Here is a 20896-nt window from a genome sequence, read left to right as displayed (position 1 = left end):
TCTCAGTTGCTATATTCACAGAATACCCTCAGGAAATTTTCAGAGAATATTTAACTGGGATAGCCAAGTCAAAATCAAATTAGTTACTTGCGGAAGGAACTAATTCTGCAGAGAGAGAAGGTCCATGCAGCAGATAAATACACAGGGCACACAGCAGAGGAGTAGCCATGCCCTTGAAAGTGCAACACGTTTGAAGTTCTGACAAAATACCTTTAAGTGGGTATCTTGGAATAAAAAGAAAGAGGACAGGGCAACCTGCACTGGTTCTGGGTGCTTTGATTATTTGGACTGAAAAGGGGCAACAGCAACAAGACAGCAGAGCTGGAAGGCAAACTGAAAAAGCAAATGAAGAGCAGGGGCTGGAGGGGAAATGGCTCTTCAACCACAGGAGTTCAACAGCATTGTCATCTGCTACGGGTTCATGACCACAGCACAAGGCAAGCTGTTCAAGGATTTTTGGGAATTGCATTCAGGATTTTTATGGGAACACAAAATCATGTTGGAAATCTTCCTTTCCAAGGCTGGGAGCGTACCCTTAACATACCTCTGCCTCATTGTCTGTGAATGTGCTGCTGCACACAACACAAACTCCACTCTAAATCCCTCCTCTTCAATTCCATCACGGATTCTGGAAGCAAGTACAACCCAAGCAATGGGCCTCAACAAGAAAAGCACTTCTGACATTGGTTTAGCTGTAATGGATCTTTGACTTTTCCTCCAGGGAATTAGAAGTGTCTTGTCTGTGATGATTTCTGTTTTATGAGCCTGTCTGTATTCCCTCTTGTTAATCAGGTTTTTAGAAAAAACTCCCTTCTTTACACATAATCTCTCATAGAAGACAGCCATAAAACAGATGTGATCACCATAATTCCACACCTGGCCTTCAGGCACTTGAAGAATATCCATAACAGAGGCTTTTTTTTTTTTCAAAATCTGGCTAGGATGAGAATAATTTATTTTACAACATTATTTGGAACAGAAATAACTGTCTCTATGTTATCATTTACCAAATGTGCAGAGCACTATTGAAACACAGGAAATACTCTTCCCGCTGAACACTACAAATCAGAAAACTGAATTTTCCTATTAGACGATTTTAAATGCAAAATGCAAAAATATTTCAACCTGACAACATCAGATATGAAATGAAACCACCATTATCATGACCTTAGATCCACCAGCTGATGAGACGAACACCTTCGATGAACCATTTAAGAGATGGAAAGTAATCTGTAAATTATTTTACAAGGGCAATTAATCCAACAATAATATTGGCTTTCACTTATTACTTCATAAAAAATATTATGTTTTCCAATAAAAGACCTCAATCTGGTGCTGAAGTGGTAAAATTAATCTAGTCTAGATCATTATGGTGATACTCATATCATTAGGTGAACACAGAACCAGGAAATTTTGATTCTGTATTTAAAAATCCTTCATATAAGGATTTGGAGTCTTCCCTAAATAGCAACCTAATCCTTTTCACTAAGAGAACAGGTATTGAGAAGACATTTAATCTCAAGCTCAAGGCATGAAAGCAGAGTTCAAAATTTTGGGTCTGATTTGAGAACAGAGATTTGGGGCAGATATGTGGAAAACCTTCAGTATTATCTCAATTCTTTATCTTTAAGCTGTGGATAGTAAGTCACCCATTTCTCATCTGCATTATCATTTAATTATCCCAACTGAGAAGAAAGCTCATGAGAGAAGGCCAAGGTCTTCTGTTGCCTACTTATTCTGAGCTTTGATCTATGACTGTTTGAATCAGGGTAGAACCTACAGCCTCTCTCTCATTATTCTAGAGGCTGTACAAACATCAAAAAGATAGCCCTTAGCTTCAAAGAATTTATGATCTAATGAACTGTGATAAATTGCAGTAACCCCTTGGAAATGCACAGCACAGTTGCAGTCAGTACCTCTGAGTGTTACTGATTAAAATCAATATAAAACATCGACCCTATTCTTCCTTGTACACATCAAACAGCAAACACTAACAGAAATAAAAAGCTATAACCACTACAAATTTAAGAGTGCTCAGCTATACAGCACACATTCAGAGTGCTTCAGCAGATTTCAAAGGTAAAAAAAAAAATATATATGTGAAGAGGTCCCACCTTCCCACCTGCCTCTCTTCAAAACCCAAAATTTAACCCCCAAACCCATACCTATTCTTAAAGATTTCACATTATTTTGAACATTAAATACGCACATGCAATTTTGGGGATTGTTTTTTCATTTTGAGAATGTGTTTGCCTTTAAGAGTTTCATGTCCTCAGTGCCTCATAAAGTGCAAGCTGCGATATGGCCTCTAAATTCTGACTTAAGAAGACCCATACATTCCTGATTTGAATGGATTTTTCCACAATAAACCTGTATACATGAGGAAACGAGATTTCCCTCCCACCTAATCTTTTAGCTCTAATTAACATGATTTGTTGACTTACTTGTCTGTCCTCCAAGTTTCTCCCTCAGAAGTGCTGGGAGCTACAGCAACAGGACAAGACAGAGTTTAAGGACCTTTCTAGTTCATGTTTCAAGGTATCTTTTCCTTCAAATGCAACCCTTGGTCCCACACATCTCAAAGATTTAATGGACATCCTTGTTTCTACATTTTCCCTATTTTCAGTAATGCTACAGCAACACATTGGAAAAAAAAAAACAACAAATAAAACAACAGAACCTGAATGAAGGGAATATTAGTTATGAAAATACAGCAGAAAAAAAAGGGTTAGACCAGTGTAACCCATCATTCCCTTTTAGTGGCACATAATAATTCCTAGTGAAAATGTAAAACATTTCAACAAAGCTTTACAAATTACTTAATGCAAATAACTCTCCACCATGTTCCAAACCAGAAATTATTAATTCCTCTGTTAAGTTACACCTACCATTCTCATGTTTAAAGTTCAAAATGCTTTTTAACACAGCCCAAGATTGGTTTTACCCTTTCTGAGCCAGAGTAATCTGAAGGAGGCATTTCTGACAGAAATATCCATTGCAGTCCAGGATCCACAGCTGACTAGTGTACGTTACTATTTTATTAAAGTTAATAAAGTCAGAGACCGCAGCTGGTGGTTTGTCTGATGGTTTATTGAGGGTGAATCCTCATGGAGATCAGCATATGTGAAACTTTTTCTGAACGGTGAACAGCCTGGCTTCTGGACAGACTCCTGCAGTCTTGGTTTTGTTTTTAAAATTTTATATCCTCGTAAAATTTTCTGTTAAAAATCTTGTGCCATTCTCTTATTTTTTATAAACCAGTTCTGTTTCTAGTTTACAGAAAGGCTGAGATTAAATATAGGAGATAAGGAGTAATTAATCTGCAAGCCTGATTTAATTTAAAGCAAACTAATCTATAAGCAGCTGTGGGCCACCTAGCCCACAAGGACAATAATGCAGATGTTTGAACCCTACAGCCTATTAATTCCAGTGCCAGACATGCAACTCACTTGATACTTGACAGTGCAGAGGCTGAAAGGCCTTCTCACAGAAACCTCGCGTTCCCACAGCTGACAGCTCTCCTGGAAATAGAGCTGCGGAGGGAATCCCCAAGGACATGCTAATGAGGCTAATTGGCAGTTTCAAGCAGACTCAGGGAGAGGCAAGGGAATAAATATGTGCAAGAGAGAAGGAACAGAGAGGGATGTGGAGGGTTGAGTACATCTTTGTTGACCCTAAGGTCTCTGCACACTCTTTCTTGCTTTGTTCATTCTGACCGGACAGACCTCTGAGCTTTATTCATTTGTCTTGAACAGGCAGATCACTCACTGCTCCTTCAGTGAGTGCCTGCTCTTACCCAGGGCTGAGGAACTCATGACTCTGAGTATCGTAGACCTGAGAAGATTAATACTCAAATCCTAACCTAGTCTTTCTCTGAAGAATAGGAAAATGACATTGTAAAAGCTGCTACAAAGCTTCTAATGATTTTGTGACTTCTGTCTCAGCAATCTCATTGCTCACCCCTTTTGAGACAATACCAGGGAAAGCCAGTGATGCAACTGCTCAAAACATACTTTAAACTTATAATTAATGTGGTATCTTTAGAAATAAGCTTCAATACTAAACCATAGAATCATTTAGGTTCAAAAGGGCCTCTAGGGTCCTTGCGTGCAACTGCTAACCCAGCACTATCATGTTAACTGCTAAACTATGTCCTAAGGGCTACATCCACGTGTTTTTTTGGACGCTTTCAGGGTTGGTGATTCCACCACTTCCCTGGACAGCCTGTTCCAATGCCTGACCACCCTTTCAAGTGAAGAAAGTTTCCCTAATATTTAACCTAAACCTTCCCTGGCGCAACTTGAGGCCAATTCCCCTTGTTCTGTCACTGTTACCTTAGAGAAGACACCAACCCCCACCTGTTGACAACCTCTTTTCACGTGTGTGTAGAGAGCAGTAAGGTCTTCCCTCAACCTCATTTTGTCCAGGCTAAAAGCTGGGGAGCATCTGAGGCTCCCTCAGCAGCTCCTCACAGGACTTGTGCTCAAAATGCAGTATTATGAAGAATTGCTGTTACTACTACAGAAAAACCTCCACTCGCCTTTTCTAGAAAAATGAATATATTCTTCTACTTTCAGAACTTTCTGGATTAACACTTGAACACATGGCTGTTCTTCCTTCCAACAGACAGTACTTCTACACCAAGACTCACAGTTTAGAAGAATAATCTAATAATCATAATTTACATAAAGAACAATAATTCATACAACAACAACAACAAAATCTAAAGAATGTACCGGGCACAGGCTGGGTCTCAGGTGCTCTGTTGTTCACCAATGTGCTCTGTTAATCGCACCATCCAGAAAAGTCTTCCATGCCAGGGAAATCAACGGCACAGAACACCCTGCTGTGGATTTTCGAACTCAACCAAAACAATATACATACTTAGAAAACCAAATCTTGTAGTAAAAGGTTGCAAAAAGCTTTGAGCCAGAAAGAAGTTTATCATACATGTATAAACTATGTGTCCCTTAATGCAGAAGTCATATAAATTCCAGGGGTTTCATGTTCCAGCCCTTCTGCAACTGATTCTAAGACAAAATGGAACAATAACCCATTCTTGAAGTAAAATAAAACACAAGGATTAAAACTACACCTAGGCCAAATTCTTCCCCATATCTAAACAAAGTGGGAAACCTGGCAATACTCATGCCCCAGAAACACTGGATTCCTAGTTTCTAATGCTGAGAACAGCCCTCTGCTACCAAGAGACCAGCTCTGCATGAGCAGCAACATTCAAAATTCCCTGTACAGACACCCCAACAGGGAAACTCTTCAGGCCCTGAAGGGTAAATAAAGCCTTGTAGTTTCATTGTTTCCCTCAAGCTGCATTCACACTTGGAAGCTTAAACTAAGCCTGACCTCCATGTGAAAGGTTGCTAGACCAGCTGCTATGGTAGTTGAAGCCTCTTACTAAGATGCCAACATCACCTTTCCTCCTAAAGCCATGGGCCAGGCAGCAATCAGACTGCACAATTCCCAAAAGCATTCCTGCATCCCTGAACAGCTGACTGAGCATCCACCTGCAGAGATACAGAGGGGAGGGCGTGGAAGGGGGACACAGGACAAGCCACGTAGGAGGAATACAGATATACTTTCCAGGCATGCAAGGATGAATTAAGAAAAGCCAAACCTCAGCTGGGGTTGAAAGTGGTAAGGAACGTGACAGAGAAGGTGATGGTCAGGAAAAATGGAGCTGCACTTGTTCAGCCTGAAGGTGACGAGTCTGGTGTACAGATGTGGATGTGTATGCATGGCTGAGAATCACAAGCTGCAAAAAATTACAACTAGAAATAAGGAAAAAGAAGTCAGAATGGTAGGGAATATGTCCCGGAACTGGCTGCTGAGGGGCCCTGATCCCTGCCCTTAATGGCATTTAAAGCTCAATTGCATAAGGATCTGTTTTGTACCACCTAGCTTTGAAATAATTTCTCACACAGGAATCAACTGGACCATCTACAGAGGTCTGTCAAACCCATCGTACACTGGATTCTTCCATTCCAATTCCCAAAGCAAATCCTAATCCAAATGCAGGACAGCCAAGGGGCAACTCCAACATTCAAGGATACATAAGACATTCCCTCTCCTTAAAACTGAGGCTGGTCAAAGTCCAACAATGAGCTAAATCTTTTGCAGGTTTGTATTTTCAATCCAGAAATTGTATTAATGTGTGAAAGAACTGATTTTAGAACTTTCTAACAAAAAAAAATTATCTAAAGCTCTTAAACTGTTTTAAAATAATTTTTCTCTGATGAGAGAAGTGAAAATTAGACTGCTCAAAGTCAGAGAGGATGAAAAAGACTGTAATTAAGCAGCCAAGCTGCTAAATGAATGGAGGTGATGGTAATTTATGTGAGAGAAACAAACTGCTCGGATACAAAGGAAACCCACAAGTTGCTCAGGGTAGGAAATACTTTAGGGCTGTGGTAGATTACCAGCTTCAATGTAGACAAGGGGCTCTGTCTCCATCCTGTTTTATGACATTTTTAATATCTTACTGCATTACTGAGTACCAATTACTTCTCAGATCCTATGCTGAATGCCATAAATTGGTACGAACTATTTGTGATTGCTGCCAAGAAACTCCCATAACTTCCTTGTGTTGCAAATGTTTCATAGTTGTAACTGAAGTTATGTCACAGAGGACTCAGAAATTTCAAGGAAAATGGAGCTTATGAAAAGCCCAAAGGATGAAAAGCGGAGCCTTAAAGAAGATTACAGCCCTGGAGAACAGATCAAGAGCTGCTGGTTTGTCCTTCAGCTGGAGTTCATAAAGAATTGACAAACATGACCACTTTTTTCTTTCACCTCCACAGTTAAATTAACTCTTGTAATTTTCTTGTTTAACTGGAACCTACCACAAATATTTCACTGAAATACATAGGCCCTATTGGTTCCTTTTCCTGAAAAAGGAAAGAAATGAAATCATGAATGAATGATGATTCCATTATACTAAACTGCCTTGCATTACTATACACAAATGGATTTTAAGGAAGAAACACTGAAATTGCTCATAAATTTGATTCATTTCTTGACGGCGATCCTCTTCTGGAGACTAAGAACAATCAAACCAAGTCTGTTGAGAGTACCTGTTACAGACTTTAAATACTTAGATTTCATTTACATGTTTATTCATCTTTGGTATAATGAGCACCAAATTTAATGACTGTAATGTATCAGAAATAACTAAGAAGTTCAAATTTGCATTCCCTCGTAAAATTACATTTTTTCTGCTTTCCTATCTCATTTGGGTATTTTCACAATACTAATTTTTCCTATGCTTAAACACTAAATTAATTATGATCACATGCAAGACATTTCAGTACTCTAATGAAAGTTAATTTGCATTAAGTTATTAACTCAAATTATAATAAATTTAAAGTAGGAAAATTCATTATTTCTCATAATTTCTCTTCTACTGCAAGTAGTTTCTAATTTTTAACTTTTTTTTTCTCTGTTTGAAATAAAATCTTGCTATATCTAACTTCCCCACATATCTCGAGTATACTTTTAACAGTGTGCCTTGTAACTCTGCTGACTTGGGAAAGCTACATGCCATTTGCCATTTTTTCATTACTTTTAATGACACAGTCATGATCATTCTGCTGAAATGCTAACTGGATAGAAAAAGAGAATTTCTATAGCAATAGCAAAAAAAAAAAATTGCAGTAGAAGTGCAGTTTATGCCACAGAAATGTGGCTTTGATAATACTGTACACTAATGAGAGCAAAATGCAGATATTCGAAGGACAGAACTGCACCTAGAGCCCTGCTACTGTAGTGACATCATCTGACCTATGACCCCTGTCCAAAATGTCTGCTTCACAAGAGTGTTATTTGCCATTCCTCGGTGATAAAAAAAATACATGGAATAAGAAATGGAACACAGTTGAGAATCTAAATAAACTTTATCCTCCTCCAGTGAAGACTAATAGTTTTAGGTACTGCCAAGGGAGGTCTTTTATTACAGACTCACAGAATCATTTGGGTTGGAAAAGACCTTCCAGACCATAAAGTGTGACCATTACTAAATTCCTCCTAGCACTGTTCATTTAACTCTAAGCTTTCAAACTGAACCTACTACATCAAGAATCAAACCTGCAGCTGACAATATAAAACTCACTTGGAAAGTGAGTATTAAGCAAGCATTAGGCCAGTGTCTGTGTGAGCACCAGGGAACAGTGATACCCCTCGGTGACACATCCAAAGGTTTAACATGCCAGCACTTGCCATGGATAAGAGCAGCCCTTTTGCCTGGTGCAAGGTCAGAGTCACCGACCCCCTGCCTTGCCAGCAGCCAACATCAACACCAGGCTGGCACAGCACAACCTCACATCTGCAAAACGGAAAGCTGTGCACATGCAGGTTTGATATAATCCAAAAAATAAGCAAGTGACTTCAGAGGGGATTACACACACAATTACTACAGAGACACAAAGTAAACAGTGTTGGTTGGGGCAGCTTTTGATCGGCAGAAAGGCACCACTCAGGTGAGATGACAACCATCAGCCCTTTCCTAAAGGCTGCAGTCCTATCAGTCTTATTCCACCATGAAGTCACACTTTGATCACTTTTGTTTTGCAAAACAGAGGCTGGCCTCAAATCAAGAGAATTACCTTAATGGCAAAAGAGAGATTTTTCTTTACAGTATAGAAAATAACACGAACATCTCTTCTTAATTAAAGACCATTACAGAAGAAGGTAACACAGAGAAGTCTGGGGTTGCCTTAGAATTTTATATCCCGGTGATATTAAAACTGTCATGCCACCACATCAAAATGAGTCTATATTTGATAATGTATTATAAAAATTCTAAATTATCTGTCCGGGGGAAGTAAAAATTTTGTGACCAATATGCTTTTATTTGTAGTGACACAGTTAAAAAAAATACAGGACCACGAACTGATGTCAAAATTCTGGCTTCACTAAACCACGTTGCATATCCACAGCATGCTGAAGTGAGGAATCTTATTACCAGTACCAATGTCTTGGTAGACAAAGATATCAGTAAGATAAGGAACCCCCCCCCCCCAAAAAAAAAAAAACAAAAACAAAAAAACCCCCCAAACCAAAAACAAAAAAAACCAACCAAACAAAAAACCTCCCAAAACCAAAAAAACCCCAAAACACAAACAAACAAGAAAAAAAACACACTAAACAAACACAAAAACATGACAGTAACAGCACAAAAGCAAACCAAACAATACCAAAGAGGGAAAATAAACACCTCTGTCCCCTGCTCCTCCCCCAAATAAAAAACCCCAAAGCCCAAATCCTCATTGATTTACACTATGCAAGCCATGCCAAAATCAGCAAATTTCAAAACAGCAAAGTAGGAGTAGGTGTGTTGGAAAAGAGAGAGAAATTTCAGATACTTTTATATTTAAGGGCTTCCTTAGGAGACTCATGGCTCCTGGATTTTACTTCCAGAAGAAGCAACTCGGCTCATGTTTTCTTGCAAAGGGGATTATGGCCATAAATCATCCTGAGGGTGCATGTTCTAAGAGATAACATGACATTGCTAATTCTCTGGGAAAAACTCCTCTCAAAATTGGTAGAGAAAAAAGGCCAGTTCTCAATACTGCAGGGTTCTTTTAATTTCCAGTTAACTTTGCTAGGATTTTGTTTTTTAAATAACAGTCAACTCATGAACTGCATTTTATCAACAAGCTGTCTTAGGAATCAACAAAATCTCATCTTTCCCAGTAAGCTCTCCCCGTGTTCTGATCATCTCAGATTAGTGTCAGAGAAATTATTTTTGTGTCTTATAAAGAACAGAAACCACTTTTCCACCCACGGTAATCTCCATCCGAAAAAACTATGTGAGAATACAGCTCACTTGCTCATGGACAAACAACATCTATGGTATTTCCATCAAACTGATTTGATTTTCTGAGCATGTCATTCTTCACTCACATGATCACTTTTTGAAATAAATCAGATAAAGTGTTGTCTTTTCTTCCCAACAAACATGGAAGATTCACCAACTGAATGGTGGAGAATTGGAAGCGGAACAATTTGGGCAAAAATCAATCAGTCGTGTTCAAACTTGTGTTATGAAGATTTTCTGAAGCTTTTAATCATTATTTCACAATATAGTGACAAGTTATGAAATCAGTGAGACATTTCACTTAAAAACCAAAATGCTGCAAACCCCAAATAAGGTACTGATAGATACATACCTTTCTCTTAAAGTGAAAAATACTGCAAAACTTAATGAGAACGATACTTAAGAACTAAGGTGGAAATATCATCTAAATTTATTAATGTTATGCATGCATATGCCAGCTAACTTCATAAAAGCTGTGTGAATTTATTCCAGGTGTCAATAAATAAACTGTAGAGAATCCCATACCCTTTACACTCCAGCTACAGAGCAGAGCAATTCTCTGCTTCCTTTGAATCAAATAACTGATAGTTCTAAATAAGAATTTTGTACTGAGATCCAAATGAAAAAATGGGTTAACTTTCTTTAAAAAAAAAAAATTAAAACAAAACTAAAACCCAACATATGTGGTATTAAAATTTCAGTTTCCTTCAAGTGTTCTGAGACTTTAGAGGCACAAAGGTGGAGGCGGCCCTGGAATAAACAACAAACAGGAGCAGAACTGGAGAGAACACTTAGGCACGTATCAGCCTAAATAAGTGCAAAGACATTTTGAACCATGAGTCTTCCTAACCAGACTGAGAGCAGACTCCCTTTAGATTGGAATTCTCCATTCTTTCCCTCAGCTCCAGAAGTTGCTGATGCTGTTGTTTCTACAGTTACCACCATCTTCTTAGCACCATCATCTTTATTCTAATACTTTTTCTGCACAGCTGCACTGACACCTACTCACCAGATCTGCTCTTAAGCAAGACAATGAAAGATGAAGGAGGTTTCTTTTTTTCTCTCAAAGACCAGAAATGAACAGACACTGTTCAGTTCTTTGAAAAAAACTCAGGGCTTCAGCTTGCTCTCAAAACAGACAGCACAGTCACCACAGCAAGTAATCCTCCCTCTCAAGAAGTGTAATATAAAGCCAAGGTGTCTGGTAAAGCTATTCCGTTAAATAGTAATACATCCTTTGGACAAGAATTCAGCTGGAGAACAAACAGGACAAAAAACACGTTCAAAACCTGGCAACTGTGAGAATGAGACTCCACTTTCCACTACAAACACTTGCTTACTGTGTGGCAATGCTAAGCAAAAGAACGTTGCAAATACAAAAGCAGGGAAATACTCATGTAGAAACCTAGAGTCCTGGCCTGCGAAGCAAATACTTATATGTAAATAAATAAACATATATTAATAAATATAAATTTTTGATACTAAAAAATTTCACACTGATTTTTTATTGACTATTTTAAGAAAGGCTTTATATTAAGAAATACCAATCATAAGAGAACAGCCCACAATAGAATTTTATTGAATTACACTGTTTGAGCAAGTAATTGCAGATTACTCAGTTGACTCTGAGTTACGCTGATGGCTGCATATTCTCTCCTCCTTTTAGCAAACTATCTTCTAAGCTGGCCTTTGGGTAAGTATTTAGTAACCTTTAGGTTCTAAGGTATTTAGGTAAGATGCATTTCCTGTCAAGGGATCTCATTAGACAAATCAAAGCATTACTCATGTAAACTTATTTCACTGTAATTGGGATAAGAAAAAAAAAGTAAGGCCTCTGGATTTACTGTACAAAAATGCCATTATTGTTCTACAACATTTCCTGAGTGTTGACATTTCAATATATCCAGCAGAGAGGGTTGTTACTCGTTGCCTTTGATATTGCTCAAAAGAAGTTTGTGCCGTTAATTATTTTAATATTGTAAGCATGCAGCTTATTGTTAAATTCCTTTGCATTCAAAATTGCCATCATTTAAAAAGAACATAAGCAGAAAAGGAACACTGGCTTGCTTTCTAGTAAACCACAATTCAGAACAAGAATCAACTGCCCATTAAAACCCAGGACATTTTCACTTGCAAAACAGACATTTACTAAGTTTTCCTTCATTATTTCATCTGGCAAATCTATGTCCCTGCAGTTTTCAAGTTAAAAACAAGATAGAACGTGCCGTGTTCTAAAGGTATGAGGAGAAAATAACTTCATATGTTCTTACCTTTGCATTATAGGGAATATAATGCTTTGATAAGGCTTCAGGAGTGTGCATCCATGTTTTGTCTACAGAAAAGCAAAATAAAAGAAGCACTGAATAGGTTATTCAATTGTTAACTTAAGCATAATAGTATCTCTGTGGAAAAGTTCAACAATCATCCTCTAACTACTTCAGTCAGCTAGTTTTTTGAGTAAGAGGGGCTGGAGGGAATTATCTCACACCTTCCCAAACACTCAGAAGAAAGAACTTGCTTCTTTCTGTTGGGCACACTTCCTGTTTTAACCAACTTGGTTTTCCATAAGAACTACAACTCCTCCTCACCAATGTATCAATTGCTCTGAGGTTGTTTGCTGTTTCTGCCTCAGATCAGTATTTTCTGCATCCTGCTGTTGAAAGCACTGACTGCATCTTGTGCATCTAACAATGCTTTTTTTGATTAATGATGTGCTTTTTCTCAGGAATTATCGTAACATTAAAGGGACAAACAAAAAATTATCCAAGCTGCAACTAAGAGAAGAAAGCCCTAATCTTGATAAAAGAAAATGGATGTCCATCAGATTCGTAAGTTTTAGCTGATTTATAAGTTCAGATCACCTATAATTTTTCCATATATATGCTAAACAATTTTGCATGTTCACTTTCCATTACAAGGTTCTGTTATTCTCTTACTTGTCCTCCTGCATGGACATAATTCTGTAACTATTTGTCAAATACATCTTCTCTTATTTTAATGGCCTTTTTGCATGTTCTACACAATTTAAGATGGAGTTCCAAATGTTAAGGAAAAGCTTCTTTTTATTACAATCTTAGAAACAAATTTTCAAGGTTTTCTCATTTGAGAGCGTTTAAGAAAACAAAAATGTTCCAAAATACTAATTTGCATTACCACACATACAGGAGAATTTGTAACTATAATTAATATTTTATATGACATATATTGAACGTTTAATAGCATTTTGTAACTTGAGACTATCCTGGTTTAAATGAGAATGAATTAAAGTCACAAATCTGGAACTTTATTGAGTTAAGTAACAGAATAATAGCTTAAAGCAAAATTCTACCCTGGGATAGTCACAATTCCCTTTGTCTTTATGAGGAGTTGCAGTTAGAGTAATTACTAACTTTTTTTGGTAATTACACTTCAGAACAATAAAATTCTGTTCACTTCAAGCTGTTGAAGAGCAAAAGCTGTGACACTGATTGACACTAAAGCAATAATTAAATATTCGAGACTATGCAGAAGCAAGAAAACGGTTAAACAAGATATTCACCGGTCACCACAGTAACAGGATCAGAACTACAAAGCTGGGAGAATTTTTTTTTTTCCCCAAGCAAATTTCATTCTAGACGGCAGTAATGCTCAGCTCCATTACTGAAGAGTGATATTATCACTCCTTAATTAAGGAAGAATGATTTGTCCATTCAGCAGCACCCAGGAGGATGATTAAAGTGGCTCTTCCTTTTAACTGTGGCTTTTGATTGGACTGCTGGAACCAAGAAATCATTTCCCAGAATATTTTAACACCTGAAACCTCATCTCTACTTCAACATAATATCAAAGGTTGATGTTATCTGAAAGGGCAAAATAACCATCCCAGTGAATTTGTGAGTTAGGCCTGGTAGAACAAAGCCTGCCAGCCCAGGAGATAACCCAAAGCCCAGCCAAGCAGCTGGACATGGGCTCACTGGCAAGGCCAGGCATGGGGGAGCTGGCACTCGGGACAGGACTGCTCCCTGCTCCATAAACACCTGCACAGGGCAAATTAAACCTCTCCAGGTGCAGTCACATTGCTAACACCGAGGGTTAATTTACCCATTTTCTTCACATCACCCTTTACTAGCTTCCGTAGGGATACGGTCATATCTATACATTTATAAAGGAAAATCTAGTAAAAATAGAGCACTGAACCTCTTGAGGAAATTACAATAGTTCTCCACTTATTTTATGTCTAGTATCATCACAAACAAGTGACACAGCTGCAGCTTCTAAAGCAATTTTACAAGCAGACAAGTGGCTAGACAGGTACTTCTTCCTCCCTTCAGCCCATCAGGGCAAATTCAAATCTGAAAAAAATGTTATTTAGTTTGGGTGTTAAGTGTGAAAAGTTGGTCTTAAACTCAGCAACAGGTAATCTTTCCAATTTTATTATCATGTACAAAGCTTTACTTAAAATGTTTCTGTGAAATCATCAAGTTGCCTACCAGCCTCCAACAGTAATGTTAAAGAGATTCCAGCAAGGAATAACACTGCCAGGCAGGTGTTGCTATAACTGTTGGTACCCCTAATTGTGAGGAAGATCAGGAAATGTGGGCAGATGTTCTCAGCTCAAAATAAAATCATTCACTTATTAATCATTACTGAAATTTTAACTTCTTGGTTAAAATAATCCAGCATTCAGAGGGAAATCCACAGACACCGTGACACAGCTACCGAAGATTTCCACTGACAACGGAATTCCATTTCTCAGAAGCGAGCAGTAATTACAGGGTGTTGGTACTTTGGAAGGAACTCTTAATGCTAAACTAAATCAATGCAAGGCAAAACTCAGGCTGATAACAAAGACATGCAAAAAGTCATGCAAGCTATTTATGGGGTAGTTTTGTTACCAGCATCTCCTCCTGAATTGTAAGGTCTTATTTTGGACTTACACCACCCTCAGCAGCTGTTTCAAACACTGCTTAGAATTAGTCTGATTTCACAGCAGTTGAGAAAGACCAAATTTCAGACATTTTGGATGCAATAAACCAGAAAAACATGAAAAAAGAAAACCTATAAAAGAAGCATTGGTCAAATATCTGATGTAGATACGGCTTGTGGTTTGCATGATTCCTCACCTAATTTAATTTTTAAAGAGTTTTCACAGCTTACAACTGAATTATTCATTCTGAAGCAACAAGCAAAATATGAAACCCTACAATGAAAATCACAGTTCATATTATTATTTTATTAGTAACACCAAAAAGAGTTCCAGACACTTCTCAGCTAAATAAAACAGTAGGTCCTAAAAAAAAAGGACTGAAAGCCCAGATAAAACCAAACTCGACAACCTGCATCTAACATTAACAGTAATAGAAAGGACTCATGCTGTTATACTGGGTGAAAACCACACTTATTTTAGATCTTGTCTGAAGTTCTTAATCCACGTTGCCTTAGAGTTTGCATTAAAGTTTTAAAAAGCGCTCAGTTGTTTTTTGAGAATGATGAGGTTTTCAGCATCGTGATTTTGAGCCATTCAGTCCAATAAAACCTATGCTTAACTGAGGTACTTTGAGAAATCCAAGGAAGTCTGAGTATGTGGTGGTTTTGCCACACTCACTGGAATTGCCTGGAACAAGAGGTGTGAAAAAGGGTCGCCACTCTGATTTCAAGGGCAAGGGGTAAATCACAGCCCTGATGAAGCAGGATTGGCAATCCTGTGTGGAGCCTCTCCACAACACCTCAGCATGTGCATGGCATGCTCAGTGTGTGGTACAGAGAGCACAGCAGCCTAGCCAGTTTTTAAGGGAGTTTCACTTGGGTGAGAACTTGTCAGGGTTTGCTCCCTGCCAGCACACACCAGTCTGCTAAGGGAAAACTGCACCAAGGTAACACTGGGAGACCCAAGGGTGTGACAGCCTGAGTGGCAAGGCTGGAGGTGGGAGCTGGGCACTCGCCTGGGCAGAGGATTAATGCTGCTTAGAATGGAGCCTTCTCTCCTTTCTAACCAACCTGAGCCATGCCAGTCCCTTCCTATTAAAAAGGGGATGTTGCTTTCCATCCTGCATTTCACACTAGCTGCTCTGTCCCAAGCAGCTGGGTTCGGCGTGTGAGGCATGGCAGAGCCCTCAGCAGAGCAGGGACAGAGGGACAAATGCGTGCTGACAAATCACACACTGTAGACAATCAACTTGGGGACTTCATCAAGGACCCTGAACAACTGTGCTGCACCCAGGGGAGGATGACATGAGGTTAGATAACAGCACAGCTGACCATTTATCCAAAAGTGCTAGCAGTGCCAAGAAATTGTTCTCCCTGTGAGATTAATTTCCCTGCATATTACTGCCCAAAGAGATTGTAGAATGGCTTACTCGCAGTGCAGCTTTAGTTAACTGCCTCCCTAAGCCTCACTGTCATTATTAATTCATTAACACTAAGTAACGTTAATTAATTAACGTTTCCAAAGTGTTTATCAAAGCATATTAGACCTAGTGGCCATTCATTTAATACGATGAACAGAGAAAGACTCTGATTTTAACTTTTTCTTTTCTAGTGCCACAGAGAAAATATAGCAATTTCTAAAAGGCAGAAACTAAAGCCTTTATTCTTTACTGGATCAACATATTTTCACATCAATGGATGCTTTTATTGCTAACAGAAGAAACCTTGGAACTGTCTTTTCTTCCTGTTTTACAAAGTTTGGGAAGAAAAATTATTTTTTGTGACAAGCAGCCTAATTAGAGTCTCCTGAAGAAGATATCCTAGGAGATCCATAATACATCCAAGGTATTACTGCCTCAGAAACAAACAGCTTACTTGCTCTAGTGGATGTACATAAGTACTCTCTCTTTCATTATTCCTAGATTATCTATTTTTCTGTAAAGGAAGAAAACTTTCACAACAGGACATGAAAGAGCTGCCACACTGTTAAATAATTTCCTTTATTCTGACTGCAGTAGAAACAGGCAGGTGCTCACAAAGCCTCCCTTATGCTGGTCTAGAATCTGTCTTCACTGCAGGAAACACATGAACAGATAGGCTGAGGCCTGAGCTTTAATGCTTGGCAGCAGAGTTTTCATCAAAATGTAATACCAAAATATTACTAACAAACAAATCTACCCATTTTATTGCCTTGTTCAGCTGCAGCATTTGTTCCAGCCCACCTCCTGGAGCAATCACTGAGTAAAGTCTGGGTGTCTGATAGCAGTAATTTATTTATTAAAGTTATTAACAGGCTACTATGACTAAGCAAATGAAATTATGACTCAAAGCCTTCCCTAGAAACATAGAGAGAAAAATGCCCATCAATACACATAGCTCAAAAATAGTTAATTTTGTTAATTTTTCCTTCTTTTTTTTCCCCCCAAGCGTAAGATATACTTTGGATGCACATTTATTCTTTGCCAAGAAAAGAGCCATATCTCCCTAGAACACAGTGAGCTTGGCAGAATGCATTGCCTGTGTCCTTCTCCCCTAATATTTAGGACCCTGTAAATGGTTTCAAACAGCTGATTGCTATAATTGCAAAATGGTGTTACAGAATGCTGGGTTGGCATAGTTACAAAATGAAAATAAGCCTAGTATTTGCATTTCCTTCAACAGTAACATTTGCTGCACAGCCTACACATTTCATACTATATGTTTTTGAGATGTGGATGCTAATATGTAAGTTTTGACAATAAAGGAAAATAGGATGAAAATGTTAGTGCAACTGATCAGCGATGAGCAAATCTTAGCTTCTGCACTTTTGATTTGTTGATGTTAAGAACTTTTCATATTCCTAAACCAAAGAGGAAAAAAAGAAGAAAAATAAATCTGAACTACTTAGCGCATACCTCATATGTCTTCTATTTACAACAAGAGCTCCACTGTCTTTGATAAAGACTTCTATTTGAAGTCAAGAAAGAGATTACAGTCATAACATAATTTAAGTGATCACATTTTGGCAAGTTTTCACTAAGATATATGTAGAGATCAAACCACTCCACATTTCACTTTTGTAGTCTTGTTGTAGAAAAAGAGTTGAGTGAACTATTCCAGTGTTACTAAAAATAAATTTGGAGGAGCACCACTTAAACTTGTAAAAAATGTTTAGAAAGCAGCTTCAGAAGAATTTCCTTCTGTTAAAGAACATTATGTAAATAGGTCAAAACAAAGGAGAAGGAGCATAAATGACAATTTCAATATACAATTAAAATAGAACTTTAATTTTCTGATTCCAGAACACTGAAATTATGTGATATAAAAGTTTAAGTGATCTTTCTTTAAAATTCAGACTGGAAGGAGAAGAAAGGAGCTTGAGCAACCAATGACAGCAACTAAAATATACATATCTATAGCTTCCTCTTGCTTATGTACCTAAGGTATATCCTTTTATGTGCCAGAAGGATTTGATTCCACAAAACAGTGTTTTCCTGAGTGATCTATTTTGGATGTCCTTCGCAATTTTCCAACAGCTTCATAAGATGAATTTTTAAGAAATCAAGTAGGCATTATGATTCCCATCAAGGTCTGGGTGTTCCATCCCTAATTTATTTGCCTTTAACTAGATCCTCATCCAGTTATCTCACAGTGTACCTGTGTAACTCAAGTATTTAAGCTGTGGCTGTGTAAATTTTAATAGGGTAGAAGCCAAAAAGCTTCAGACTCCTTCCATGCTGTTCCCATTGCTAAGCCAGTATTTTTGCCTATGGCTCAGCAGCACACATCTTCTGGAAAGGAGCTCCTGAAGTTTTGGACAAGTAACAAATAGTTATTGTTGTAAATATCACTATTAACCTGCCTAGAATATTGCTTACAGCAAGCAAGAGATAAGATCAGTTCTGCAATACCTCTTTGAAGATAACACAGACTAAAAAAGCAACAGGAAATTATCCTCCTATTCTTATGGGACCAGAAAGAAAAGAAAAACCAGGCTCAGCTGCACAGAGCCAAGAATCCTTCAGAGAAGGTTTCCAAAGCACACTCCTCATCTGTATGCCTCCCCTGAAGACACACTGTAACCTTCTTTTTCCCTAAACAATTAGAGCTGCCCCTTCTGCTTTCAGAATGTGAATATACTACCATAAATATGTGTCCAGTTGCATTCAAATGTTTACAAACACACACAAAGTGTCAGGCTGAGCATATATATCCCTGTCCTACCGAGAGAAGACCACTGGGTCTTTGCCAAATGGAGGTGGAAACCCTGCAGGTCTCCTTGAATGGGTGCTGCCACAGCCTAAAGGAGAACAATAGTACAAACAAAAGTTAAAAAAAACAGTCAGAAATCAATTCAAATAAGGGACGTGGCCAGTGAATATTGGTTTTCAACATGATCCCACATTTAGAAAGACAAGAAATAGTAATTGGAATACATATGACTTCTTTGTAGAGGTGCTATAAAACTATTAAATGACTTCTGTGTCAAGCCCTGCTGAATACAGAAATATTTGTTATACCAAACAAGCACCCTCTTTTCCCTCTCACTCTTCACTCCTGAAAAAAAAAATGTTCAGGAAAATCCTACAAACATCAAGCAGCAGCTTTTTTTGCAGTAGGGGCAGAAGTGGAAATTTAGACCTCGGTTTCATTTGTGGGGTTGCTGGTTTTAGGTTTTTTTTTTCCCTCTCTCCCCTGTAAGGTGAATGCTTTTATGAAAGAACAAGAGCAATCACCACAAGAATATCTGAAAACCACAATAGGGTAGCCTGTGGCTGCTTACATTCTTTTAAAAATCTGTGAGTATATCATATTTTAGGTTTTTTATCATTACCCTTAGTGTAGAAGTCCAGCACACAACAGGCCATTTGTTTAAACCACTGATGTGAAATAGACTCGACAGAAGGAAAGTATTTGCTTTAGGACTAAACTCATCCCCATCACTCTTTTGGGCCTTCACCTATTGTCTTCCCATTAAAAGAAAACAAAAACCAAAATATCTTTCATCTCTGGAATGCATCATATGTTTATAATAAAAATAAAGATCATATTATAGCCAGTCCACTCACATAAAAGAACATCCTATAAACTTTGATTGCAGTTTTTTATTTGTTAGCTGCTGCCCAATAAATGCACCTGTCCACACTTTCATAAATAAGTCTCATAAAAAGCCATTGCGCAGAAATGTTATTGCTGAAACTTATGATTTAAAACAGGTCATTATTTTGATATATTTCATTCAGCATTGTAAGGACCATCTACAACTCAGGAGCTGGTAACTGGCAGCAATTATCCACCTAATTAGCTGCTATCATATGGGAAAAACCCAGAAAATTTAGATTCCCACACACATTGAACTTTATGTCATGAGAAAACTAAGGCTGACATTCTTTACGGGATGAAGGAGGACCATTGGGGCACAACAAAGAAAACACTAAATTCAACTGCTACATCCTGCACAACATCACCCATTTCAGCCATTGTCATTCAGTAGACAGATATATCTACATCTTTAGCACTGTTCTGTTGTCACTCAAACAGCTTCACTCTTCTGCCTGCAGAGGGTTTGGATTTCAGTCATTCCTTATTCAGGAAATATTTCCATGTCTGGAAGGAACAGTAGTTTTCTCTCACATTTCTGATGAGGCAAAAGCCAGGAAATACTAGTTATTTTTGCCTATTTATATGCACCAGTTACACTTGCATCTTTTAATAGAAGGATGCAGGATCAGTAAAACGTGCCAAATTCATTTATGCGAGGCAACTCCATTCACTAAAAAAAAAAGCAAAAAAACCCCCTCCATAGTTAATGTTTTCTCTTTTGTTTATGCAAATAAATCACATCACAAAATCCAGACTAAATTAAGAACAAGTAAGTAATTCAGTTTAGATACAAATATAGTAAGAATGAGAAAAATTTACATAACAATATCGCATTTAGAGAGAACTCTCACAGGAGAATTGCACTAATATCCCTAAGCTACTTAAAAGAGTGATTGAATTTATAAAGATGCAAACATATTTCAAATTGAACAGACTTCCATCTGCACTACAGACTTTTTGCACCACAACATTTCAAAGTGAGCATGCTACCACATGTGACTTTAAAGGAAAAATTTAAAATGAAAAGTAAAGAGGACTCTTCAAAACCCCTTTCCCTTAAACCGGATCACATAGAAAAGC

At 37.9% G+C, this 20896-nt stretch overlaps 1 protein-coding gene across 14 annotated transcripts in view; it reads right to left on the bottom strand.

The window, feature by feature from the left end:
* Window positions 1–20896, bottom strand: part of GULP1 (GULP PTB domain containing engulfment adaptor 1) — a 151463-nt gene that overhangs the window by 53500 nt on the left and 77067 nt on the right. For all 14 annotated transcript variants that reach the window (XM_066189540.1, XM_066189541.1, XM_066189543.1 and 11 more), the window contains one exon: window positions 12100–12161. In XM_066189540.1, coding sequence (XP_066045637.1) covers window positions 12100–12161 — 62 coding nt within the window. The remainder of the gene's footprint in view (window positions 1–12099; window positions 12162–20896) is intronic.

Source organism: Chamaea fasciata, unplaced genomic scaffold (assembly GCF_029207755.1).
Source record: "Chamaea fasciata isolate MVZ Bird 193981 ecotype frontalis unplaced genomic scaffold, bChaFas1.0.hap1 SCAF_8, whole genome shotgun sequence".
Taxonomy (NCBI): Eukaryota; Metazoa; Chordata; class Aves; order Passeriformes; family Sylviidae; genus Chamaea; species Chamaea fasciata.
The sequence above is the reverse complement of the archived record's forward strand: the minus strand, read 5'-3'. Positions and strand labels throughout refer to the sequence as shown.